The 26,962-nt window shown below is 48.1% G+C and overlaps 1 protein-coding gene and 1 long non-coding RNA gene across 2 annotated transcripts in view; both read right to left on the reverse strand.

The window, feature by feature from the left end:
• Grk5 (G protein-coupled receptor kinase 5) overlaps window positions 1–26,962 on the reverse strand; it is a 221,401-nt gene that overhangs the window by 25,987 nt on the left and 168,452 nt on the right. Inside the window, exon 4 of the mRNA XM_004838829.3 lies at window positions 25,346–25,423. Within this exon, the coding sequence (XP_004838886.1) occupies window positions 25,346–25,423 (78 nt within the window). The remainder of the gene's footprint in view (window positions 1–25,345; window positions 25,424–26,962) is intronic.
• On the reverse strand, window positions 10,053–25,339 carry LOC147825731 (uncharacterized). Its single transcript, XR_015440458.1, has 2 exons — window positions 13,509–25,339; window positions 10,053–12,616 (listed from the first exon to the last, which is right to left on the reverse strand). It is a non-coding gene; the product is annotated as an uncharacterized LOC147825731 (long non-coding RNA).

The following is a 26,962-nucleotide window of genomic DNA, read 5'->3' on the forward strand; positions in this document are numbered from 1 at the left end:
TTTTAAATCCTACCGGGAGCACTAGTGGCCTCTCCTACCAGGCCCCTCCAGGCCATTCACCCTCCACCAGCTGTTCCCAGGACCTGACTCACCAGCTGGGCTTCAAGGTGGGCTTTTAATAAATTACAGGGAAAATTGGGAAAATTGCTGGGAGCGGGCTCAGAAAGACAGCATGTAAACACATCTTTCTCCTCAAAGGATGCTGAGATCTGAAAGGCTTGCCTTCTCTCCCAGCTACTGAGATGTGACTGTGGGCTTGATTATTCTGCCTAGTCTGCTAGGCGGTGCCTGCAGGGGGTTGGGCTGGGGGTGGCAGGGGAGCCTGGCAGCAGCTGGTCGGTCCCTGCTGAATGAAATCAGTGGCTCATTTTCTATTCCCCTTGGTTCTCAATACCCAAAGCCCTCCTTCCCTTCTTTCCCAGCCCCAGCCTCTCTGCGGGTTCACACCTGCCCTGGCATCTCCTTCCCCAGGCCCTGGTCAGGGCAGCCTGGTATCAGTGAAAGGCAAGGACACCAAGCACCATCCTTGAGCACATTTCCCTGCCCACTTGCCATGGGCTATTCTGGTGGTGGCAGCTCTCTCTCACCTTTCTCTAGCCTGCCGTGGACCATTCCTCCCTCCCCACAACTAAGAACCTTGATCTAGAGGGCAGAGGCTCAGTGTTGCCGCAGGAGCCCAGGATCAGCGTCAGGAGCCCAAGCTCAATCTGACCTCTTGCCCTCCTTATCTGCAATAGGCGGGAGCTGCTCCTGGGACGCCCTAAGGCTCCTTTGAGATTTGAGAATTGGTGGCTGGGGATTTTTGCTCCTAAGACGTGGGAATATTTGGGGGAATTGTGGAAGTTCAGTCTCTTGGGAATCAGTAACTCCAGGTTACTTCAGAGCAATCAAATATGAGGACAAACCACTGGCCATGGGCAAATCTGCTTCAGGGAGAAGAGAGCTCATGGATGAGGCAACCTCAGTGGGGAGGGCCCAACGCCTGGCCCAGACAGGTGCTCCCTGTGTATTTGTTAACAGGCTGGATAGTGGAGTGTGTTGTGCCAGAATGTCATCTTGTATCCTGTGCAAGTCGACAAAGATGAATAGAGATGAATAGAGATGCTGGGAATGGGCAGCGGGGAGGAATGGGAAAACATATCTCGGAGTGTAAGGAGAGGGTCCCGAGTTGCCCACTTGGTGTGCACTTGGATGCACAGAATTTTGCTAGTGTTCTGCCTTCATTTGCACCCAGGGAGAACCCACTCTACCCATGGTAGACCCAGCTGGGGGCTGCACAGGGCACGGGTGGGAGATTAAAAGGTGAAGCCAGTGTGGTCGATAATGTCCCAACAGAAAAGATCCCACACCTCTCAGCTATGTATGGTAATATATAAAATGGCTCGTTGGAACTCAATGGCTTCCACGCTTTTCTTTCTTTCTTTCTTTCTTTAGCAAATTTTCCTCCTTTTCCAAATGAAATTAATCTATAGACCCAATATTTAAAACAATAAGGATGAGGCTGGGGATTTAGCTCAGTGGTTCCGCTGCCTGCCTCGAAAGTGCAAGGTCCCGAGTTCGATCCCTGGTACCAAAAAAAAAACCCCAATAAGGATGATTGTTAACAATGGTCTATATGTATTGCGAGGGTCTATATGCATGAAGACATCATACTTAATCTCACTTAATCTACATCTGGCTCTATGAGGTAGGTATTAATATGATGCCCATTTTGTAGATGAGGAAACTGAAATTCTGAAAGCTTATCTGCCTCCCTGGCACAGTAGGCACCACATCAGTCTTATAATCTGAAGAAAGTTAAGCAATTTGCCCAAGATTACCCAGCCAAGAAGTGGCAGCAGAGATATGAACCCAAGTTGGCTGGCACTTGAGTATGATTTGGTTTGGAGGTGGTGGGCTTCTCCATCCCACCTCATCTCCCAGAAGGCTCCTGAGGTGTGACCTTAGCCCTCAGGGGTCTACAGAGCCAGTGTGAAGAGCAGGCACTATGAGGTCCTGTGAGGCCAGCAGAGGCAGGTGCCACAGCTCAGGGCCACAAGCCACAGGGCGAACAGGAGGGAGAAATCATGATGGGCTGGGGCCATCTGCGAGAGGATGGAGTCCGGGGCAAAGCAGAATCTGGCCTCAGATCTCCCAGCTCTAGTGGGCCTGCTGCTGCAGGTGAGGACAGCCAACTGGACTCCCTTCCCACAGGCAGCATGGCTGTACAGAGTCTGGGGTGACCCAGCGGTGCTCACAGTCACAGGGTTCCCATACTTGGGGCTGACTCCCCACGGGCAGAGCTCTCTCATGGGAGTTGAGGAGCAGATGATAATGCCTTTAGGTTTAATGACCACTGCTCTGAACCCAGCCTCTGGCTCAACACAAAAAGATTAAGTGACTCCAACCAACTCCTCTTCCAAGTGACTCCAGTGAGCAACAACTTTGCCAACAAGAAGGAACAAGAAGTTGTTGGCCAGTGTAAGTCTGGAACAGAAACTCAAACCCACCCGTAGGGTACAAGGTGAGCAGCTGCTTGAAGAGCATTTCAGTTGGACAGATACTGTGTGAACCCGTGGAACCAGAAGGTGCCTGATTCTTCCCCTCCACTCAGAGAAGTCATTGCAAAGAGAGGGTAATAAAGAAGGGCCTCGGGATAGTGCAGCAGTGAAATACACCATGTTAACAGGAGCAAGGACCAAAACCATGGTCTCAGTAGATGCAGAAAAAGCATTTGACAGATGATAAAAACCCTAAAGAAAACTGGAATAGAAGGTCTTTATCTCAATCTGATAGTGGAGTGTGATGGCACACACCTGTGATACCAGCGCTTGGGAGATGAGGCAGGCGGATAGTTTTGAGCTCCAGGCCAGCATGGGTTACACAGTTCAAGCAGGCCTAAACTGCATAGTGAGACCCTGTCTCAAAAAACAAACAAAATCAATCTGCTCAAAGCCATCTATGATAAACCAACAGCCAACATCACACTAAATGGACAAAAATTGAAAGCTTTCAGGAACAAGACAAGGATGCCTGCTATCACCAATCTTGTTAAATATAGTTCTGGAAATATTAACCAGAGCAATTAGACAAGAGAAAGAGATGAAAGGAATGTGGATAGGAAAGGAAGAAGTTAAATTATCATTATTTGCTGATAAGACCTCCAAAGATTCTACCAAAAGACTCCCAGAATTAATAACCAAATTTGGTATCATAGCAGAAATCAAAGTCAACACTCAAAAATCAGTAGCACTCCTGTACACAAAGAAACTCACTGAAAGAGAAATTAGGGAAACAACACCTTTCACAATAGCATCAAGAAAAATGAAATACCTAGAAATCTAACAAAGGGAGTGAAAGACCTCTACACTGAAAACTACAGTACTCTGAAAAAGAAGGCCAGAGAGGATATCAGAAATGGAAAGATATCCCTTGTTCTTGGGTAGGCAGAACAAATGCAGTGAAAATGGTCATGGAGTCTCCATCAAAATACCAATAGCATACTTCACAGAACTAGAGAAAACAATCCTAAAATTCCTATGGAAGCAGAAGAGAACTACAGTGGATCCTTGACTTAAGAACTAATTTCAGAGGTTGGGGATTTAGCTCAGTGGCACCGTGCCTGCCTTGCAAGCGCAAGGTCCTGAGTTCAATCCCTGGTACCAAAAAAACCAAAAACAAACTAATTTCATTCCTGAGGGCTGGCTGTAACTCAAGTTGGTCAGTTGAGGGCTCAGGCTCCTCTAAGAGCCTTCAAAGTCCCTCTCCTGTATCTAGGCAGATCTTAGTGTCCTTAGAGAGACACTGGCCCAGGATTTCTCAACCTCACACAAGAAAGGATGTTGTGATGTTCCTTCCAGAACTCTTTGAGGGTTCAATCTATATCTGAGACCATCTGGAAGCACAACCGGCCGGCATCCAGGTCATACCTCAAGACTTTGGTTGTAAGTTAAAACTAAAATTCCGGTCGTAACCCAAGTTGTTCATATGTAAGGCCAGTTGTAACTCAAGGGTCCACTGTAGAATAGCAAAAACAATTCTGGGCACCAAGGGCAAAGCAGGGGGCATCACAATCCCTGGATTGAATACTACAAAGTCACCATGATAAAAACAGCACGGTACAAGTAAAGAAACAGACCCGAGGGTCAGTGGAACAGCAGATGCAGAAACATCTCCAAGCACACTGAGGTACCTATCTATGAAAAAGGGACCAAACACTTCACTGGAAGAAAGAGAGCCTCTTTAATAAATGGTGCTGGGAAACTGGCTTTCCACATGCTGAAGACTGAACCTAAACCCATATCTCTTACTAGGCACTAAACTAAAATCAAAATGGATCAAAGATCTAAATATAAAATCAGAAACACTTCATGTGCTGGAAGGTAGAATAAGTAAAACTCTCAAAGACATAGAACTAGGCAAAGATTCTATTAACAAAATCCTGATCACACAGGAAATACTACAAAGAATCAGTAAAGGGGAGCTTATCAAATTAAAAAGCTTTTGCACAGCGAAAGAAACCACCAACAGATGAAGAGACAACCCACAGAAAGGGGAAAAATTTTTACCAGCTACTCTTCAGACAAAAGACTAACACCTAAAATATGTAAAGAACTAAATAAAATCAGACACTCAAATTTAAACACCCAATCCAAAAATGGGCATCTGAAATGAATACACTTCTCAGATGAAGAGATACAAATAGCAAATAAATATCTGAAAAAATGTTCAACATCATCGGTCATTCGAGAAATGCAAATTAAAACACTGAGATTTCATCTCACTCATGAAGAATGACTATCATCAAGAAATCAACCATAATAAATACTGGCAAGGCTGTGGGGAAAAAGAAACCCTTCTCCACTGTTGGTGGGAGTGTAGACTGCTGCAACCACTGTGGAATTAAGTATGGAGATTCCTCAAAAAACTAAAACTAGAGGTTCCATTTGACCCAGCTGTTCCCCTCATAGGTATCTTCTCGAAAGTTAAAAGCATCATGCCACAGTGATATATGCATACACACATTTATAGCAGCACAATTTATAATAGCTAAATCTTGGAAACAGCCCATATGCCCATCAGCAATGAATGGATAAAGAAAATGTATCTATATTCAATGGAGTACTGCTCTGTCATAAAGGATAAACTTGAGTCATTTTTAGGTAAATGGTTGCCCCTTGAGACCATAATGTTCAGTGAATCATACACACAAGTTTAAATATCACATTGTTTCTCTTATGTGAGAAACCCAAAATGTAAATAAGCGCAAAATGGAGGACAGATATTGGGAAGGAGGATGAACATATTCAAATGGGAGGAGAATAATGGCAGGGGAGGGCAATGGGAAGGAACAGAAAAAGGATTAACAACAAAAAAAAGAGAATGGAAAGGGAAAAATGGAAACAAAGCTTTTATAAATGAGGAGGGAAAAAAGAGTTAAGGGAGGGGAAAGAAGTGGGAAAAAAGGAAGAATTAAGACATATTAGGTACAGATACAAATTCTCTATGACGCATGTGGTTATTATGTATGGCAAATATGTACTCATAAAAATTTTTTAAAAAAGAAAGCCCTCAGAAGCCTACATAAGAAAAGGCACCCCTAGGAGCTCAGAAAGCTCTGGAGCTCTGAGGAACTCTGAGCTTAGCACCTGCACTCCATCCCTGGCTCTCTGAAGAAAGAATTACTTGCAGTTCCAGATCCCTTCTGGGAGGCCAATCCCTCTGGCCAGGTGGGTTCTGGACAAAAACAATGTGCAGGAGACCAGCTTGAAACCCCACTGGGCAGGCTATAGAATATTACTGAATTGGCTTATAAATCAGCATTGATTAAAAGTACAAGTCTGGGCCAGGGATTGAGCTCAGTGGTTCCGCCACCTGCCTCACAAGCCAAGGACCCGACTTCGATCCCGGTACCAAAAAAATAAAAGTACAAGTCTGTCCTAGGCCTATGTGACCTGCTAGATGAGCCTTGGGCTGGCATATGGAAAAAGAACTCCCTATGCCAATGGTCACAATTGAGATCTCAGTGGTCAGTGATACCGTGGCATCTCTGAAAGCAAGATGATACTCCAGCTGAAGATTTATGACTCTTGAGCAGCTCTTCTCCCAGATCCAATGTTAGCTAAAGATAACACGGGATACTTGTTAATTACAACCTGGCATTTACAGGAATGCATCATTCCTCCCTTTCTACAAGCCTGGTTCTCATCAGGGCCTGAGTCCCACTGTTCCCTACGTCTGCCTGTACACCCCCTGCTATCTTGTATAATCAATAAATACTGACAAGTGTGAGCCTCGTGGTCTTAGCCTTGGAAGAGCTAAGATCAGGTTCTGTCTCTCCCTGCCCCCACCCTAGTTTATGAAAACCTTTGTCTCTTGTATTATTCCTTTTTTTTTTTGGTACCGGGGATCGAACTCGAGTCCTTTCACTTGCGCAGCAGGCGGTGAAACCACTGAGCTAAATCCCCGGCCCCTCTTGTATTATTCTTTCTCCTTGCCATACCCTCAGCCAGGTGGTCAGGCAGCCCGAGACAATGTCCTCATGGCACTGAGGCCTTCGGACACTGGGAGTGGCAGCTGTGCAAGCGCTGTGGACTGTCCTCTGGGATGGAGCTGAGGGCCAGGGTGGGGAGGAAGGCTGGGGAGATACTCCTCTATGTCACAGATGTCCCTCTAGTTTCTCAGCAAGCAAACATGCAAGGGTGAGGGCCTCAAGCCCTTACAAGTCTCCAGGGACGAAGGAGGCCAGGCGAAGGGTCTTGGTGGTGGTCTTTGGTAAAATTCCCTCAGGGGCTTGGGACTCCATCAACCAGGAGTGCTTTGAAGTGACACCTTCTTCCTTTGGTCTCTAGATGGTTACCTGCTCTAGCTGGATGCCTTGACTTTACAAAGCAGTGTGAATGTGGGTTTCCATGTTCCTTTGCAAAATGTTCAATATGCTCTTGGTGTTGCAGCTCCCAAGGGCTACAGGAAGGACTGGGGGCAGGGGCTCTCTGCTCAAAGTCCCCAATCATGAACGGCTGGTCACTTGACGGTCTTGGGTAGCTGAAGGTAAGCAGCCTGGGTGGCCTAGCCACAGAGTCACTGTGATGACAATCAAGATGACACCCAGCTGTTCTTAGGGAGGGAATAGCTTAAGATAGGGAGACATGCCTCAGGGATGCTGCTGTCTATCCCTGAAGCACTAATCAGAGTTCTCTCCCCTCTGGCCAGACCAGAAAGGATTTGACTGCCTTGGGGGACTGGAAGCTGCTGGGACCACCCATGCCACCTCTGCAGTCACCTGGAGCTCTGACAATGTCTACCACACTCCCTTCTTGGGCTAAGAACCCTTTCATTCTCTTCCCCAGCTGATGCTAGAGAGGAGCAGTGTGGCATTAAAACTTGGGTACACCTTACCTGCTCTCCGTGAGGCTGTGCCTCTGGGCAAAAGCCACCTCACCCTAATGGGAAAGAACTACTCCCTCTCCCACTTTGGGATGAGCAGTTGACCTTGAATCTATCTCCTGCCTCAGAGGCAGCTGGGGCCTCACTTGGATGGGGGCCAAGGCTGCCAGGGGTGCAGCAGACAGAACAGCCTGGGTGTAGGCCCATGACTCTCTCCTGGGAATCTTTGACTACCTGCTCCCTCTTGCTGCCCTTCTTCCACCCAGACTCTGCTCTTCCTGATGCTTATGACACACATTCTGGAGATATCCTGACATCTGTGATCAAGACATATCCTTCCAGGCAGCAAGAAATGCAGTGGCAAGGTGTTTTCCTGGGGACTGCCATGCAGAGAAAAACCCTGCAAACCCCTGGGAGGCAGAGCATGCCCCAGACTGCAGATTACATGGGTTCAGATTGGCTTTGTATCTTCCCTCATCTACAGGGCCCTCTCCTCCCTTTTGTTGTCTCACACATCCTCTACTGTCCATGATCCTAAACTTCAGCACACCAGCTAGACCAGACCTGTCTTCCCCTCCTTTAGAGCAGAGCCTCTGTAATGTCCAGGGTTGGTGTTGGTTGTCATAATGATTTGTGCAACAAGGGCCTCAGATTTTCTACAGAGACCACCATGTGGGGGTCACAGGCTGTTTTGGTTGAAGAACTGAGCTCAGTGCTGAAGCTGTGCTTGTGTAGCAATGGGTTTAGAGCGAAAGTACAGTTGGTTTGGGGTGACTGGCTGGCTAAGAGACTACATATACCTGGAAAGGCTAACCTGCCCCACGCCAGCGCCCCTGGATATGCACCAGCCCAGTGCTTCCCCTTCCTGAGTCCTGACTGCAGCTGCTCAAATACTTCTATGCTTAACCCGGAACAAAAATACTCCAGGGAATTTGGAGCATGGAGCAGGGCTGAGGAGGGCAGTGTGGGCCTGGCCTGGGGATGAAGCTATCCAGCTTTACTGAGTACACAAAACAGGAAGCAAGTGCGATCATCCACCCCACTCAAGGCCTCCCTCTGACGCTCAAATGCTCACCCTTGGTGACCTCACAGAGAGAGGGATCCAAACCCAAGGGCAGCTGGCAGCCCAGCCCCAGGTCAACAGGGGCCGTTCAGCCAAGGCCAGTGAGCAGACTGTCCCCAAGGCAGTGCTGTGGAGTCCCCACAGGGAGACCAACCTGCTGTGGAGTGGAGGCCAGAGGGCACACCTGAAGAAGCTACCGAGGGAGTGCAAGTCTTGCAGTAACTCTGTGAATGTGTGGGTGTGTGTGGTGGAGTGGGAGAGCAATTTGGGAGGGGTCCCCAGGGAGAGAGATAACAGCTAAAACTTGAGCGAGGGAGGATTTACACGGTGGAGAGGAACCTCACAGCGAACAGAAGGTGCAGTGAGTGTGGAGTAGCAGCATGACACTGAGCAGAGTGAGGAGACAGCTAGACAAGAGGAACACATGGGAACCGCTGACAGGGAGCACCACCTCGCAGGAGGCTGACCCTCATCTAAGGAGGCTGCTATGTCATCAGGCCAGACAAGAACACTGGGAAGAGCTGCTGTCATCAGTCACACTGGGAGCTGTCCCTGCTCTCCCGGGAATAGTCTCCTTGTGCACAGTGAATGACCGACAAAGACACTAGTTCCTACACCAGGGAGGGACTCTCAATGTCTGAGGTGCTTGTTTGTGAAGCTCCTTTCTCATCAAAGCCTCTCATTTCAAAGGGTCAGAGTGGAAATGAAATCAGTTGTACTGGCAGGTGTCCTTGAAGGCACCCTGGGTTGCAGTGTGACCGAAGGGCCAGGGAAAGGTCCAAGAATCCTCCCGCACACACCGCACACACCTCCTCAGTAGGCGGCAATAATTCTCCACCTCTGTGTCACCCTCAGAGCCATCTAGAAACACATGTCCGTACTTGTTCAAAGGTTCAGGACCCAAGACAGAGTGAAAAGGAGAGAGCAGAGAGCTCTTCAGGGAAGGTGCCCTTGGTTTTACCCCTCCAACTCATTCAGGCGCAGACGGAGAAACTGGGAGAAGGGACTCCTCTGTGTCCCACCCCTGGCCCACAGAGGAGGCAGGATTGGCCCATTACAGTGGTCTGAGTCTGAGCTCTGGGCCAGCTCTCTGGGAAGAGCTCAGCTTTGCCCTCAGCAGCCCTCTCGAAACCAGCTCATCCCCATTTCATAGATGGGGACACACAGCCAGTCTTGGCCCTGGAATCCCTCCCACCCGCTCCTCCTCATTGTTCACTGCTCTCTGCTACTTGCTCTTGCATTTGACACCATGGCCTCTGAGGGAGTTTTTCTGAACCACATAGCACTTATGGTCTCTACTGCCTACAGGACCAGGTCCGGTGTCTTCTAGGATCTGGCCCCAAGCCCCTTTCCTGACTTGCTTCCCCTCTCTGTAATGTTTCCAAAGCTGTCCCAATATTGGCCATTTCCTGGATGAGCTCTGGCTTTCCAGCTGCTGGGCCTTTGCTCCTTCCCACCATGGCAGGTCCTAATCCCACTGTGTTCAGGACCACCTTCCAACAGAGTACACCCATATCCAAGATGATCGTCTGAGCAGCAGGCCCTCCTACCCAGCCCTACCTCCCAGTGACCACCGGCAACACTGGCATCATTACTGCCATTCCCTGTGCACCTACTTACTTCATGTCAAGTCTGGGAGCTTTTTACATTGGGTTATTTTGTTTAGTCCTCTCAAGGCAGATTTCATTATTATTATCTCCATTTTACAGAGACAAAAATAGCTCAGAAGTTGGGTAGCTTGCCCAAGGGCACACAGCTAACCTGAGAACAAAGACAAGATGCAAACCTTGGCAATCTGGCCAGACAGCTTTTCCCTAAGCAGCATGGTGTCCTCCAGGGATGCCATGTTCCTTCTGAGGTAGCATGGCCCTGAAGAGCAAGTACACATGAGTCTGGATACAGAGATACAGTAGATTCTGCATGTTTTGACAGATGCTGTTTGTATAGTGTTGTCATGTATCACACACATACGCGCACGCGCTAATGTCCAACACATGTTTTGCTTCAACATACAAAAACATCCCACCTCAGAGCTCATTAGCCATGGTTCTTCCAGGGGACAAAAGGTCAGCCTAGGACTGTCCACTCTATCTCCAGACACAAGCACTTAGGGCTTAATGATGTGTATATTTTCATATGTGGGCAGCTGACATTCCCCATGTAAACTATTTGGAATTTCCCAATATGGACAGACTCAGCTTTCAGGAAAAATGGAGACAAGACTCTAGAAGAAAAGGGGTTCCCCGGGGTCCCTTTCCTTCTAAATGAGGGGGATGCCTTGTCCTGCTGGACCAGGTAGGAGGCAGCTATTTTGGGGGGCCCATGATTTCTCCAGGATGGGAATGAGAGAGGGACGCTAGCCCAACAGTATCCTGGCCACCCCTTGATCCTTCGTAAGGAGATCTTTGTCAGCTCTGGGAAGCCTGGCTGTGGGCAGGGGCAGGGGTGGGAATCAGGCACCCAGCAGGAGCCAGGGCTAGAGCAGCTGTGAGTGCTAAAAGGGGCTGGCCCTAGCCACTGGTGCTGGGCACAGGCTGGCATGTGGTAGGCCCCCAGTGTGGGTTTCCCACCAATTTGTAGTTCTGTTGCTCTCCAGAAGAATAGGGCTTGTTGCTCCAGAATGACAGATGTGGAAACTGAGCCTCTGAGAGGTGGGTGAAGAGCAAGATCATTGCTTCATTTCCATATCACAGAATGGAGTGTGGGCTTAGTAAGCAGTATATATCGCATAAATGCTTATAGATAGAATATCAGTAAATGGTGGACCTGAGATTCAAATCCATGCTTGTCCAGCTCCCAAGCCCATAATCTCTCCATTCTACTTTGCTGAAATGAACTGATGGATGTTCTTAGCATACAGTAGGTTCTCAATATTCTTGTTGAATAAACAAACACACACACATACAACATGTATGTTCATAGTATGGAAGACTCAGTCTTTTTCTTGACCATCAAAAGTACCTTCAAGGCCCAGAGATTTAGCTCAGTGGCACCACGCCTGCCTTGCAAGCGCAAAGTCCTGAGTTCGATCCCTGGTGCCAAAAAAAAAAAGTTATCTTCATAGGGTCATCTGGTCTACCCCCTGCCATGGCCAAGCTAGGCCTATCAGAGTTCCTCTGGAATTTTTCTCAGGTAGAACTGGATGATCAGTGCATATATCTCAGGCAGACTGTGGGCTGGAGCCTTGGGGACTGCAGCCTATAGGAGACCCTAGAAATGCCCTTGGAAAACACATCCTGGTTCCAGGGGCCCCAAGCCTAGCTTCTACTGTGTCTCTCATGGTTTCATTTGATCATACAAAGAGCCTCCAGCCCTCAGTCTTCCAATAGCTTTCCTTTTGTTTGAGCAACTGGAAGGCAAGAATCTACCACTTGCCACCAAGAATCTAGGTGGCAAAGAGCGCAGGAGGTGATAGGGCACACAGCACTTGTTCTAATCCCATCTCCTGGCTTGAAATTAAACATGCCTGTACAATCACAACCAGAAGGCCAAAGCAACAACAAAGACAAACAAAAAAAGAAGGCCAAGGCAAAAGTTTGTTGACCAGCAGCTGCAGAGTGTTTCCTCCCTTCGGGGTTGATATAAGGTTTGGTCGTCAGGAAAAAAAAGCGCCATTCTTCCACCTTTTTAATCAAAACCTTCAGGGCCATGTGTTAGACCCACTGCCACATACCCTTGAGTCTGTCTGGAGCAGTTCCTCTCTGTCTGTGGCCACAAGCCCCAAACAAGAGCAGATCAAAGGAAAAAAGAAGGGCTTTGTTTTCTGGGTCACTGGAGAGAAGATAAATTAGCCCAGTCACATGCTCACCAGTGAAGTTCCCGCCACGCTGGGTCTGATGTCACTATCCCGCCACTCTGGACAGGAGCATCCAGACTCCTTACCACAGTGTCCTTGTGGTCAGCCCAGTGGATGGGCTGCAAAGCCTGAGGAAGGTATCTCTTGCAGCCCTCCTTGGCAGAGATGCTGCTGGACAGGCAGCTGGTAGCCAAGGTGCTCATGATGGAAGCTGGAAAAATGACGTTTCCCTCCTCGGTAACTCGAGATGCTTCTTTGTAGTTCAAAGTGAGGTGATGCTCACCACTTGCCATGAAGGTGGGCAAGGTCTTCAATCAGAAGTAGATTTACCATGAAGCAAAGAAGCTTAAGCTTTGGGGCTCTCTGCTTGTAGTCTTGAGAGCTATAGTGTTCTAGGTGGGGAGAGGAAGCCAGGTTTAAATGGGGAAGTGTTTCTACAAGCATTTCTGATAAACTGAGATTACAGATGAAAAAGACCAGAAATTCCAAGGCTCAATAATTGGTTGTGATTTCTTTTCTCAGTCCCAGTATATACTTTTGTACATAATGTACAACTTTCAGATGGTGGAACTGCCTATTTCCTGGGTTATTTATGCGTCACCCACCCCCATCTAGATCTTCCCTTGTTTCCAATATGGAGCGTTCACTCCAAGGGGGATTTCAGAATCCACCTCCTGTCTCTGTCAGCCACCAACCTTCTAGGAAGAAGGTGCCCAATTTGCTATCTTTCTCCCTGATGAAGACCCCAAAGACCCCGAGTCAGAGATCTCTGGAGCATCACATGGCTGGTAGACAGGAAGGTCAGTAACAGTACCCAGACAATGTGTCTAGAAATAACAACCTATGTAAGGATCACAGTCCCATTCTGATGCAGGCACATCCACTACCCTGATGACTCTTTAACCTCTAGGAGGTGGAGGACCTCTCTGGTGATAGCCTTGGGGACAGCTGGAGATTATGCCAGGAGTAGGAGTTGTCTTTGCAAGCACATACCCAGCTCTTATCTGGGAAAATGGCACCATGTGCAGGTACTTTGTAAGTAGGGGGCACTGCTGTGAGCAGTCTGGAAGCTTCTCCAGCTGGGGTCTGGGCTGAGTCCGTCCATCAGCCACAGGTTCCATGAGTGTCCATTTTGTGCCTAGATCATGAACTCCAGCCCAAGCACTCCAAAGGCCAACTCAGTTGGCCAATGGCAGGAGTTCAAGGCCTAGGAGAGGTGTGGGTGGCCAAGTGTGGGCAGCCTGTCAGTCTCCAGGGACAGCCACAGAGGTGGCTCATCCTTACCAGACACAGGTAGCTTCATAGCTGCGGTGAGGCTTGCCAAGGGGCTGGAGATGAAGGAGGTTTGGGTAGACGGTAAGGAAGACCCTTCCATCCTTTGACTTCTGGTGGCAATGTACTGGGATGTCTGCCAAGAAGACCAAGGAATTGGCAGAATTCACAGATTCCCTTATGGCAAAACTGACACTTTTTCTGACAACTTTCAGATGTTGAAATTGCCTTTGAAGACCCCAAACAGATAGCAGGTTCATAGGCACCAGTATCTCAGTGAGGGGCCACGCGGCCTGGAAGAACCTAGAAAAAGCCTGCTGACAGGGTGGGGACAACATTCCAGCCCCTTCCTTGGCCCTGCTGGCCTATCCACTGGGACCCAAAGCGTTCCCTGGGTCAGCAAAGTTGGGACATGAAGGCCTGGAGGAATAGCCACAGTCCTCAAAAAGGGGAAAGCAGATTGAGCTCAGAAGTCCTAGACCAACATTTCCTTTGCTGTTCAAGTGGCTGTGCAGAAATCAGGACAAAGAATTCTTAGGGGTCAGGGGTGAGAGCGGACATTTTTGAACAGTGGCAGAATTTAACCAGGGACCCTAAGAGCCAGGCAGCTTTAATGAGAAGGAAAGGAAACTACACAGTGACCTTAACCCAGACCTCAACCCTTTACGTCAAAAGCAAAAGATGATAATTAACAAAATGCCATGTGCCCGGATGTTCAGCAAGGGGCCAGCTGAGCTCTGTCAATTTGATAATCCCTGGTCGTGACCTGTGGGCCCAAAGTGTGTGACTGGAGGACATGCTTTTTACACAGGGTGTGCACGCAGGGCTCACTGGTCCCACAGCAGCTGCTGGAGCAAAAGGGGTTTCTTCACAAGTGGTCCACAAACAGGCAACTCTGCTCTGGGCCAAGGCCATCATGTGCAGGTACTCTGCAAGTGGAGCTCTGGTCCCTAGGGGCTGAAAGAGTCCTTCTAGGCATTATGCATGAGAGCCAAGGGCACAACCAACTCTGTCTCCAGAACACACAATGCCTTCCTGTTCCATGGGGTCCAAACCAGCATCAATCTGAAATTGGCTTGGATTTTCCTCCAGGGAAGATTTCATTCCACAAGCCTTCAGGATGCAGGCAGGAATCTCCTAGACTCAAGAAATTCAACTAAATCCCCCCAGCCCCATAAGATATCATTTCTCTGTCAAAGACAGGCACCACAGGGACCAGCAAGGGTTCCCTTGGAAAGCCCGTGGCTGCTGTCTTTAGTCACTCCAAAGAGGGGACTTCTGGGCAGGAAGTGCTATGTACACACAGAAGAAGGAGGTCAGAGGTAGAGCTAGCTGCACCAGCAATTTTCTGACCAGGAAAGGGACTTGGAGGGACCTGCCATGAGGAGCTCCAGCTGGGCACATGACTCACAGGAACATGGCCCAGCTGGCCAGCCACCCGAATAGCATCTTCACTCAGACTAGGGTGGACTCCGAGCTCACTGGGTTCGTTGGCAACAGGATGGAGATCTGCCTGGGCCTGGGAGATGGGTGCGAAGACTTCTGGGGCTGCTGCCTGGGTGTGGGAGAGGAGGTGCTACTGAGGGGAGAAGCACGGGTGAAAATGGGAGGGCCAGAGAAAGAGTGAACTTGGGATAATTGCTTCTTTTCATTCAAGCCCTTTATTTTTTAAAAGGTGAATATTTGTTGTTGTTGTTGTTGTTTTCCAGAAAGCCAAACAAGGACTCAGAATAGATTTCTTTTGTGCAGAAAAGTGGCTGATGAGTAATTTCTCCCTTAACAGAAACTAACCTCACTGCCTTACCTTATCATTGCTTACAGAAATGAAAAGACAGCCCTGCATCTGGGGCGGACCCAGGGAACAACGTCCTGCCCTCGGACCTTGACGAGAAGCACGACAGGAGCTGCCTGTGCGGGGCATTCCCAGCATCCCAGTGGGCACCACAGCAGGTGCCTTCCATGCCACAAAGCTTCCCCAAGCCACCTGTCTGCCCTCCTGTCCAGGAAGACACTACACAAGCCCTTTTAGCAGAGGATCACCAGCTTCCCTGGAACTCACTCCTCTTTCCCAGCAAAGCCACACAGAAGCTGAGAACTGCTTGCCAGGCCTGAGTCACTGGGGTTTTAATGATGGAGACCCGGCACAGTGACTCATGGGCCCCAGTAAAATGAACCGCAGCAAAATGGCCCAAATGAACTCTGATAGGGCTGGCCACTCAGGGCCTCCACTTCTACCCCACCTCTACCATTCTGGACCAACCTCTTCTCCTGCTGGAACTCAGCTCCCTGGTCTGGAAAATGGGTCCACTAACACCCCTGCTGGGGAGTTGCAAAGATGATCCACACTAGGTCTGCAAGAAGCCAGTTCAGCTGGACTTGGAGGGGCTCAAAGGCTGGAGAGCATTACCATGTCGACAGGATAAGGCTGGGATGCTCACAAAGGCCTGGCCCTGACCTTCCCTACAGGCCACAGGGCTTTGGTTCTCCAAGGAAGAACGGTTGAGGGGCACAGTGTGCGCTAGGATTTCTTTGCTCTGTCTTATACATGCCCTGTTCTCCATGGAGCACAGGCTTGCGTACACAAACAAAAAGGACAAAGCAGAAAACAATCTACAACCAAGAAACAAAAATAAAGTCTGAATCTCCTCAAAATTAAAAACCTTTGTGTTTTAAAGAACACCATCAAGAAACTGAAAAGATAACCCACACATGGAGAAAATATTTACAAATCTTATATTTGAGAAGAGACTCACATCCAGAGCATGTAAAGAACTCCTGCAACTCAACATTAAAAAGACAAGTCAATTTAAAAATGGGCAAAGGATATGAATTAGACATTTTTCAAAGAAGATATACAAATAGCCAAGAAACATATAAAAAAAATCCAACGTTGTTTGTCAGTAGGAAAACACAAATCAAAATCACACTAAAATACTACTTCATACCAAGTAAGATGGATAAAATAAAAGGAAATAATAAATATTGATGAGGATGTGGTGAAAATGGAACCCTCGGATATTCTGCTGGAGATGTAAGGTGGTAAGTTCTTTGGGAAACAGTCTGGCAGCTCCTCCAATGATCAGTATGTTCCCACCAGCTTGAAACACCAGTGGTACATGCTTGACTGTCCCATTGGGCAGTCACTTTTATCAGTCTTTTTACTAATAAAATTAATAAAAAGCCACACGATGGGAAACCCCTGCATGTACTTGAACACTGATCATTTAAGCCGTCTGGCAGTGAGACATGCAAATTATAGCCCCATCGTGAATGTGTTAAATAGAGTTCCCACATCACTAGGCAATTCCACTCCTAGGTCTATGGCCAAGAATGATGAAAACATAAAGCCAGGTGTGATGGCACATGTCTGGAATCCCAGAACTCAGGAGGCTGAGGAAGGAGGTTTGCCATGAATTTGAGGCTAGCATGGGCTACACAGTGAGTTTAAGGCCAGCCTGAACTACACAGTGATACTTTGTCTCAAAAAAGCAAAAACCAAAATAAAACAAAGCCCCCCAAAACAGAAACAAAAACAAATATCTACCTGAAAACTGGTTCATGGATGTTCATAGTAGCATTATTCATAGTAGCCAAAAAATAGAAACAATCTTGTATCCATAAACTGATGACAATATAATAAAATATGCCATAACCATGCAATGGAATATTATATGGGCATAAAAAAGAATGCAGAGCTAATACATGCTAGAAGATGGATGAAGTTTCAAAACACTGTGTTGTGAAAGAAACCAGACACCAAAGGCCACATACTATACAATATTCCACATATATGAAATGTCCAATATAGGTCTGGAGACACAAAGTAAATTAGTGATTGTTAAGGGGTGGGAGAAAGGGAATAGAGTCACTGCTAATGGGAAAGAAATTTTTTGGGGGTTGATAAATGTCCTGGAATCAATCAAGTAATGGTGATGGTTACAATGACTGAATATTTTAAAAACCATTGAATTGGGCCAGGGATATAGCTCAGTGGTTTTGCTGCCTGCCTCACAAACACAAAGTCCTGAGTCCTATCCCCAGTACCAAAAAAAACAAAAAACAAAAAATAAAAACAATTGAACTATATAAGTAAAAAGGGCAAATTTTATAATGTGTGAATCATATCTTGATAAAGCTGGTATTTTAAAATGTGAAGTCTGTAGTAGATGAAGTTTGGTGAATTATGTCTAATACTGTTACTATGATCACTGATTATTATTTATTAGTATAACTAGGAGTACTGCCGGTCTATCCCAGCTCAGAGTGACCCTCCCCTCCCTGCCTCCTCACGCTGATCTGCAGGTCCAGATCAGTACAGAGCCCAGGATACTTGTCTGATTGGCTAAGGACGCCCCAGCCAGCTCCTCTGACCCAACAACCCAGAGAACAGCTACCTGACCAGCTGTGCTCGTGCCATCTGACCAGGACCTGAGACAAGCCTGCTACATAGACAACACTTAAGGTTTAACAGCTGAGGGGTGAGAACTCTGGGAGAAAGCTTTACTGGTGTGTTCACCCAATCTTCTGGATGCTTTTCTACTCTCTCCAGCCTTCCTCCTGACCTATGACCTCGAGGGGAAGTCTCGAGGTCAAGGCAGGCTAAAAGTTCATGTGTGGCCTTCATCCCTCCCTTCCCTTGTGGTGGTGGCCCTGAGATAACATGTTCAAGATGGTAAGGCCACAAAAGCAGCCCGGACCCCTGAGGCACCCACAGAGAAGTACCCAGGAGGATTATGACCCAATTGGATTGTGCATGAGAAAGAAGTGTTTGTTGTATGAAGCCCCTGAGATTTAGGGGTTTGTTGTGGGACCTCATATTAATCATCCTGTCTAACACAATGCCTTTTAATGAAGGCCTCTTTGGTGGAGGGCCTTCCAGATCCCTCCTTCCTTTCACGACTCCACAGCTGGAAGTTCCATGTCTGAACAATTTCCTCTCGAAGCCCTGATTTTGAAAGCTTAGAGGAGAAGGGAGGGGTCCAGGCAGAGGACAGCCCCTGTCTGTGTCTGTGGTCCTTGTCACTACCTCATTCACCTGCCAGATGAGGAGCCTGAGACACTGAGAGGTTTGGTAACTTCCCCAAGGCCCTGCCACTAAAACAGGTCACACCTGGCTTTGAACTCAAGTCTCCCTGGCCCAAAGGCTCACTTTCTTCTCACTCTGCTCCCTCTCCTTGCATCTCCAACAGTTTTCAATCTGCCCCAAAGCCCACCTTTGGGAGGTGTGCTGTAATGGCCCCTAAAGCAAAGCTGGCTGTGGGTGGGCAACTGCCCTAGGATTTGGGGCAGTATCCAGGGAATGAACTGCCTCATGGGCTGGGAGCCTAGAGCAAAGCTTTAAAGGGCACCCTCCCACGGAGAGGGAGAATGAGGCACCAGGCATAAGCGTCGGGTTGAAGCAGGGGCTTTCCGTCCCGACTTCAGCAAGTACACAATGTCAGATACATGGGACGAGAGCCAGCCACGTTCCCCAGACACATAAGGCAGGAAAGGTGAGTGGATCATTCAAGCTAACTCATACAGATTGAGCACAGGGTGTCCAGCATGGTGCTAGGGCGGGGGACACAGAGAGCAGATGCTGCCATTTCTGTTAATGAGCTAATACCCCTACCTCTGTGGAGCACCAACAGAATGACCCTTGCCTTATGCCATCTGTTCCCAAGACAGTCTCTTGTCTCCAGTCTGTCTCCCTCCCCCCTTTACTCCTCCGTATAGTCAGGAGCATTATCCTAAAAATGCAAATGACATGCAAAGTCTCCATGGTGCCCGATGCCATTAGGATAGTGTCAACCTCCCTGCAGCACTAAGGTCACTCCCCTGCGTTTCACTCTTGCACATGAACTGTCGATGTCCTGAATCAACTCACACCAAGAATTCTCATCCTCAGCACCATGGACAATCTGCCAGCATATCAGTCTTGCTGATGGGGACTGCCACATGTGTGCGGGCTGCTCAGAGGCATCCCCGGCCTCCACCGGTGCTGATACCACCTCCTCCTGTACACCGATTATGCCAGTTGCAAAAATGTCTTCACCAAGTATCCCGAGAGGCACAATGTCCACAGGTGAGAACCACTGCCCTAAACAGTTGCAATTAGGGCATTATTGTGGGTTACCATAGCCCATTCCACACTTTTCTAATGAAATTATGTACTTTAGCATAATAGTAGCTGGCTGTGGGTCTCAGTAGCTGTGCCTGAGGGATACAGGAAGCAATCTTTCCATTTACCCACTTGGTATGATGAATAGCAAGGTGTGTACACCTGTGCAAGTGTTAATTTGAGATATTTTTACCCACATCATGCTTCATGTAACATTTTTTGCATAGGTAGCCCTGAGCATCATGAGGGGTAAAATATACCCATACTGTTCTTCTGTTCTGCAAACATCTAATTTGCCATAGTGGAATCCGAGTGTGACTCACAGTAGCTGTGTCTGGGGAAAACAGGAACCCATCTGTGCATTCACCCACTTGACAGACAAATGGCAAGGTGTGTACAGGAGCTCCAAAGCAGCAACAGGTGAATTTTACTCATGAAATGCTCATTGTTGAATTTCTTGCATTTAGGCTTAAAAATTTTTTTTTTTTGGCACAGGGATCGAACTCAGGACCTTGTGCTTTCAAGGCAGGTGGCAGAACCACTGAGCTAAATCCCTGGCCCTTAGGTTTTGTTTTTAAAATATGTTTTCTTTTGATTTTTCTTGTAGAAGCAGCCCAATCCAGTACAATGGCACATGAAAAACCTGGTCACTGTAGTTTTAGGTAGTTCATGCCAAAAAAGCCTTCAAAATACATTATAAAAATATATGCCCTGCTATATGTGAAGATATATACTTTCAATTTAGAAATTCATCCTGGAACTCAGCCACCAGGTCTTTATTTGTATAGTAATGAACCAAATGATGCTGTGAATAGACTTGTTGTCCCATCTCCCAAACTAATCAGAATGAGACATTCAACAATTGGTTTACTATTACTGACTGATGTTACATTTGCTAACAGAGCACAAGTTGACCAGCATAGGAACTGTATGGAAGAACAAAGCAGAAATTCCCAATGAAATCTTATAATTTCAAAACAGAGAATTGTATAGTACAATCTTTGAATTTCAGAAAGATATAACATTGGCCTTGTATATGGCAAAGAAAAACAAACTGGTACTGCTGATGTCAACACTGCACCACGATGGAAAGACAGAGAAACTCAACAAAATGGAAGCCTGAGATGGTAACTTTTACAACAAACCCAAAGGTGGAGTAGATGTTGTTAATGCAGCAACTGTGGTGTCACTTGAAAAAACACAAAGCATTGGCCAACAGTTGTGTTTTACTTGATCCTAAACATGTGTGGCATGAATAGTTTGATAGTTTACAAAGAAAATAACAAGTGCAAAATATGATGGAGAAATTTTCTTAAGAGGACTGGGACTAGAGCTCACAAGAGATCATTTACAGCAGAGGAAGAACAAAATGTTTCTGCCCGGGGAACTAGGCAAAAAAATTGTGGAGCACACTGGTGAGCAGGCAGGTGCAGCATCACAAAGACTTACTAGGACAACAGGAAGACCAAAAAGATGCCAGCTGTGCCCTACACAAAAGAACAGGAAAACAAAACATACGCATCATCGGTGTAAGCGATACTTGTGCATGGAAGGTACAGTTTTCATGTGTGAAGGCTGCGTTGGTGTGACAATTGAAACAAGATTCTTTCTTTTTTTTTTGAAACAAGATTATTTCTGTGGTAGACCTTTGTTTGTATTTACACTGTAGTTCACATAGGTATTTATTTCTGATGTTACCTGTTAGGTTTTGTAAGCAAGTAAACAACGGTTGTAAAAATGTTGTTTATTCTAAACGTGCAATATATAGTAAGAGTTTTAACACTTTATTTTACTGATATTTTATGCTCCTGTTAAATACACATTGTATGATATAATGAGAACCTCCTGACAAAACAGCAAGACCAGCGAGATGTCAAGTATGTCCTACAAAAAGGCAGAAAAACAAAACACACATGCTGTGAGTATAAGGAACATGTGTGTATGGAACATGCTGTTGTCATGTGTGAAGACTGCCTTGGGTATGATAATTGAAGTAAAGATTATTTTTGTTGTAGAGTTCTATTGGTTTTTCTTTTTTTTTTTTTGTACTGGGGATCGAACTTGGGACCCTGTGCTTGTGAGGCAGGCGGAGGCACCACTGAGCTAAATCCCCAAGCCTCTATTAGTATTTTCATTGTAGCTCACATAGAAATTTATTCCTGTTGTGAATTTTTAGACTTTGTAAACGAAAAAACAGTCAATGTTGAAAATTTTGATGCTTTTTTTATAAACACAATAAATACTAAACATTCAATACTTTATTTTAAAAACCTTTTTCCTGTTAAGTACTCATTGTTTAATATAATAAAACTCATAAGTCAGAATTAAAAACTCATCAATAGAAACACTGAAGAGAAGAGAAGGGTCTTTCCTTTTACACGAAACTGTCATGATGCCACTTACACAGGGAGAAGGAAAGGTCCTTCCCGCCTTTCCTCCTCCGACACCCCTCAGACTCGATTCAGCAGCTTCTCTCCTACAGCTTCCCCGACTGCCCAGGCTGGGCTGGGGGCAGCTCCTGGGGAACCCATTCTTCCCAGTGCACAGCTGCAGCCCCCATCACACTGCAAATGCAGTGGTTCGAGCATGTGTTGTTCTCACCCAGAAGGCAGGTTTCTCAGAATCCCGACCATGGGGCCCGGAGGACCAATGTGGAGCCGTGAGCTCAGAGGCCTCCGAGTCAGAGCGATAGCTTCTAACCGGAGCCAGAGGAGGGAGGCCCTGTGTAGTTGGAGGCAGTGGGACTCGGCATGGACAGACACAGCAGCAGCTTCTGGGTAGAGGGTCTCTGAGGGAATAGCCTAGACGAGTGGTGGTGAACCAGGGGCACACGTGCCGAAGTGGGCTGTCAGTATCGCGAAGGGCTCGAAAAGCTTCGCACCACCGGCCTAGACAAAGGCCACTGACAAGACATGGCTACCAAGGGGAGACTGTGGCTGGAGCCCCATGTGGGGGCTGTGGGACAGGTGACAGGAGAAAGGATGTTGGAGCAAAAGGAGGTATGATCATGACAGTCCTTGGATGTGTTCTGCAGCCCGATGGGTGTTTAGCAGGATGTGAAATGGAAAAATGTTTTGTGATCAAGTCAGTTTGGAAAACATTTTGTTAGCAGTTCTATTGGTTTCCTCACTGTTTGCTTTAATATGCTCACGCTCGACAGGCTGCACTTACCATACATCATAGAGCATAGGGCCTTCCAAATGGTTGGTGTCCTATACCACCTTCTGGAAATGCTGCCTGGAGCCGACACGTGAGCTGCATCTTGAATGGAGCTCAAGACAAGGATGATATGGGTTTGGGATAGGGATCCTGGGGGCTTGGCTCTAAATTACAGTGCTCCACTGGCTGAGCTCCTCACCCAGCCCCTCTCTCCCTTGAACCTGGGGCTTCTGCAACACTACACAGGGGCTCCTGAGTGAGTGCCCACCGGGAGGGCAGTGTAAAATTTACCATCGGAAAGCAGTGGACCCAAGGGATGCCTTCTCAGCCCCTAGCTGTAACATGATGGTGTGATTTAAATTTCAGAAATCGAGGAGTACTCAAGGAAGAAATGTTGGCAGGCACGGAGGCACTTGTAAAACCATCTGAGCTGATGGGGACTCTGGGCCCCATGGCTCCGAGAGAAAAGGCAGCTCTGAGCGAAGGTAGGGAGGACTGGAGGGCCCAGATCAGGGTCTGCTGGCAGAGGATTCTGGATGAGGTGGGTAGGGGACTGAGAGAGGAAAGCAGCCTCAGCAGCAGCCCCCAGTGCCTGTCTGTGCCCTGTCTCCGGATAACCCATGAGAGCCTATTGGCATTGGACACAGGGCACTTTACCCTCAGCAGACAGTGGGGGCTGGTAAACAAGGAGGGGTGGGAAACAGTGCCCCCAAGGGAAAGGTCCCCAGGGCCTCAGAAGCACGTAGGTTTGGGGTGAAGTTCTGGCTCTGCCACTTACTAGCTATGTGACCGAGGAAACGACAGCCTCCCTGGAGCAACACCTTCCTCCAATATAAGACGAAGCATCTGTGATGACTTTGTGTACTGGTGCCTGGCACAGTGGGTCCTCCGTATGCAGTAGTCACCACTGCTTGGGGTGGGGCACAGCCTCAAAGAGGGCATGGTCAGAATGCCAGATGGGGCATCGCTGAGCTGTTGTGGCCGAGGACAGTTGCAGGTCCCATCAGCTAGTAGCCTCTGCCAGCCACTGTGGACCTTGGCAGCCTGCCTGTTCACAGGGGTATCTCATGGGCACTGGAGTGGTACCACCCCAGAGGTGCCTGGCACACAGCAGGAACTCAGCCAGGAAGCTATTACCATCATCGTCCCCTGCAGGACAATTCCTCCCTGTTGGGTGGCACCTCCCCTCAGCTCAGGCTACCTGCCTGCCCATGTTATCTGCAGTTTTCAGTGGTGCCCAGATCAAAAAGGCACCTGCTCACAGCCACACTGAGACGCCAGTGGTGCATCTGTGAGTAAGCAGCGACCCTGTGCAGAATGGCTTGTACCCTGCACACCCCACAGACACTGTCGGGCCCACAGGTGGAAGGAGCTGAAGCAGCACCACCCACCAGCCCAAATAAGGTGGGAGGACTTCTGCCCGGGCCACGCCTTGGCCTGTTCCCCGTCTGGAGGCATTTTATACACATTAATCCCAACATTTCTGACATAGGCAAAAGGACTTGGGTGTCTGCAATTTGCATAAAGTCAGAGGTGCATGATTAGGACAGAAGCAGGAGAGAAGAAGCAAGGGGAGCAACAGGGCTTGACAAGAATCACACTTCTGGGGGTGGGGCTGGGCTCACCCTAGGAGGGAGACAGCCATTAGCCACTTGCAGATGCCAGAGAACACATCCGCTAGAGAACAGGGGCTGGGTGTTCAGGACCTCAACCCGAAGGCTGTATAACCTCAGTCCACCAGCAGCCTGGGACGGCTTCTGGGAGCAGGACCCACGCTCACGCTGTCCAGGGGCCTGAGCAGGAGGAAGCATCACCGGTATCAGGGCCACAGGATACACACCAGGTTGTTCACGTGCAGGTCACAACTCTGGCTCTCACGTGGCATGGAAGCAGGCCCAGTAAGAGAAGGCAGTGGGCCAAGTGGGCAGAACAGCTAGCACCAGAACACTAAATGGGTCAAGAAAACATTTCCCTGCCACGTTGGATCAGAGGGAACAGGCCCCAGAGGATTCACGTCGCCAAGACCTTGGGGCAGTGCCACTCTGCTTCCTTCAACCATTCAGTGGGTGCTAAAGTACGGTCAGGGGGTCTTTGCCCTTCGTTACTCTCTTGAATATACTTCAGAATACTCATTCTCTCAACTGCTGTACTGACTGCCTATATTAGGAAGCGTGCTCTGCCCTTCCCTCCTGATCACCCAGCCCATCCCCTTCCCGCTGACCTCTCAGAACTAGCCCTGCTGAGCCCTTGATTCCAGGTACTTCCAACCTAACCTCGGCCAGACTTCCACCTATCCTGCCCCACACACATGGGTGTGATGGTAGGAAGTAGGAGGGCCCTGGGAAGGGACCAGGCCCCAAGAAGCAGGCTTCCTCCTCATGCCAGCCAGGTCTGGACCACCCACCTCCTGGCCTGGCAGTCTGAGTGCCCTCCGGGTGGGGAGAATGGTGGCTACCTAGAGACCAATGGCAGCCACCAGTCCTGAGTGTCACGGTGCCCACTGGGCTGCAGGGGGTTGGGGCCCACACTCCTGGACAAAGCCTCCCTTTTCTCCCCTTCTTCCTGCTGTAGAGTTTGGTTGGCTTCTTACCTTTGGGGCGAGGTACTTGGTCAAAATTTCCTTCCCTTTCTCTCTCAGTTTTTCATCTCGAGTAACTTCATATTCTGCCTAAAATGGAAGAAGAAAAGGAACAATAACAGATTTGCTCGAGAGCTTCTTAGGGTTACAGAATCTCAGAGCCCCCAGAAGAACACCCTGGAGGCCACCTAGCTGATCTTCTGCAGGGTGGGAAACTAAGGCCTGCTAAGGGAGCAAGACCTGGCCAAGAGCCTAACATCTGGTCCATTCTACACTCGCCACAAGATGCTGGCTCTTAAGACAATGCTCTCCACGTGGACTGCACATCAGAACCACTGGGAGCATCAAGCAAACTCCGATGCCCTGAGCAGAACAGACTGTCCAGCAGGTCAGGAGAGCCAGCATTTGGGCAAATGGGTTTAAGAAGTACCAACTTAGATGAATCAGAGGAAACGACTGGAAAATAAGGACCACCTAACTGGAGGACCACGGAAAGGCTGCTTTCGGTCACTGAGACCTTGCAAACTACAAGACCTGAAATGATTTGCACAGCCACTCTATAAAATGAACAGGGGTCCAACACTAGTGGCACCTATGTGTAGGGCAACTGTGCAGATAGAAAGGACAGAGCCCTCAGCCTGGGACCGGCACATAATAATCATTTAACAGTGGGCACAATTATCACCATTGTGATTATTACACCTTGCAAGGAGAATAATACTACGCATGCCTTATTTTCTCCAGCCTTTCAGTTTACAAACCGAACACTGTGAAGGAAAGAATATGGCTCTCTCTTCTTGCCTTTTTCCTGTGTTCAAGGAAGTTGAGCATGGTGCCTATAATCTCAGCATTCTAGGGAGCTGAGGCAAGAGGACCAGAAGTTCAAGCCCAACCTGGGTAACTTAGCAAGGTCTTGTTTCAAAATTAAAAAAAAAAAGCGGGGCTGAAGATGTAGCTCAGTGTGAAGGCCCTGGGTCCAATCCCCAGTATTGGAGAAGAAAAACAAAACAAAAGAAAATGAATCTCACCAGAGCTGGGGTAGGGCTTCAAGTGAGCAGAAGTTCCTGTTCTATGCCATCATCAGGATAGGATACTGAGATGAAGAGGCTCCGAACTGGAAAGCCACTTGCCCAGGGTCATGCAGCCAGGGGTGGCAGGGCTGGGACTCCAATGTCCAAGCAGAGAGCTCCTTCTCAACACCACCAAGGAACTGAAAGGGAGGCCTCTGAAATCAGACTTTTCTTTTCCTTGACCTAAGAGGGGCTCCTTCACTCATATCTGATGCACTTGCCAAGTGGATGAAAGGCCTCAAGTTAAGAAGAAGCCTGAATGAATCTGCCTGCTCATTTAGACAAAGCAGCTAATTGCAAATTGTTCATAACCATTTCAAACCCAAGGATTTGTCAGGCTCAGCCCCACAGTACCCTTATTTGAAAAAGAGACACCGGAAGTGACCAAACATCCCACTGTGCAGTTAGACACCCAGACCTTTTCTGGTATTCTAGGCAACTTCACAGCTAGGCTGGTTAAGAGACCCACCTGGAAAAAGGGAAAGGGCAGGAAAGATTTGGAAGGTACACAGAGGGACAGCAAGCAAGTTTCCTGGTCCTGCTGTCTCTCTTCTATGAG

This window comes from Heterocephalus glaber, unplaced genomic scaffold (assembly GCF_053883595.1).
Source record: "Heterocephalus glaber isolate CG9 unplaced genomic scaffold, H.glaber_assembly_v1.0 deba00001497, whole genome shotgun sequence".
NCBI lineage: Eukaryota > Metazoa > Chordata > Mammalia > Rodentia > Bathyergidae > Heterocephalus > Heterocephalus glaber.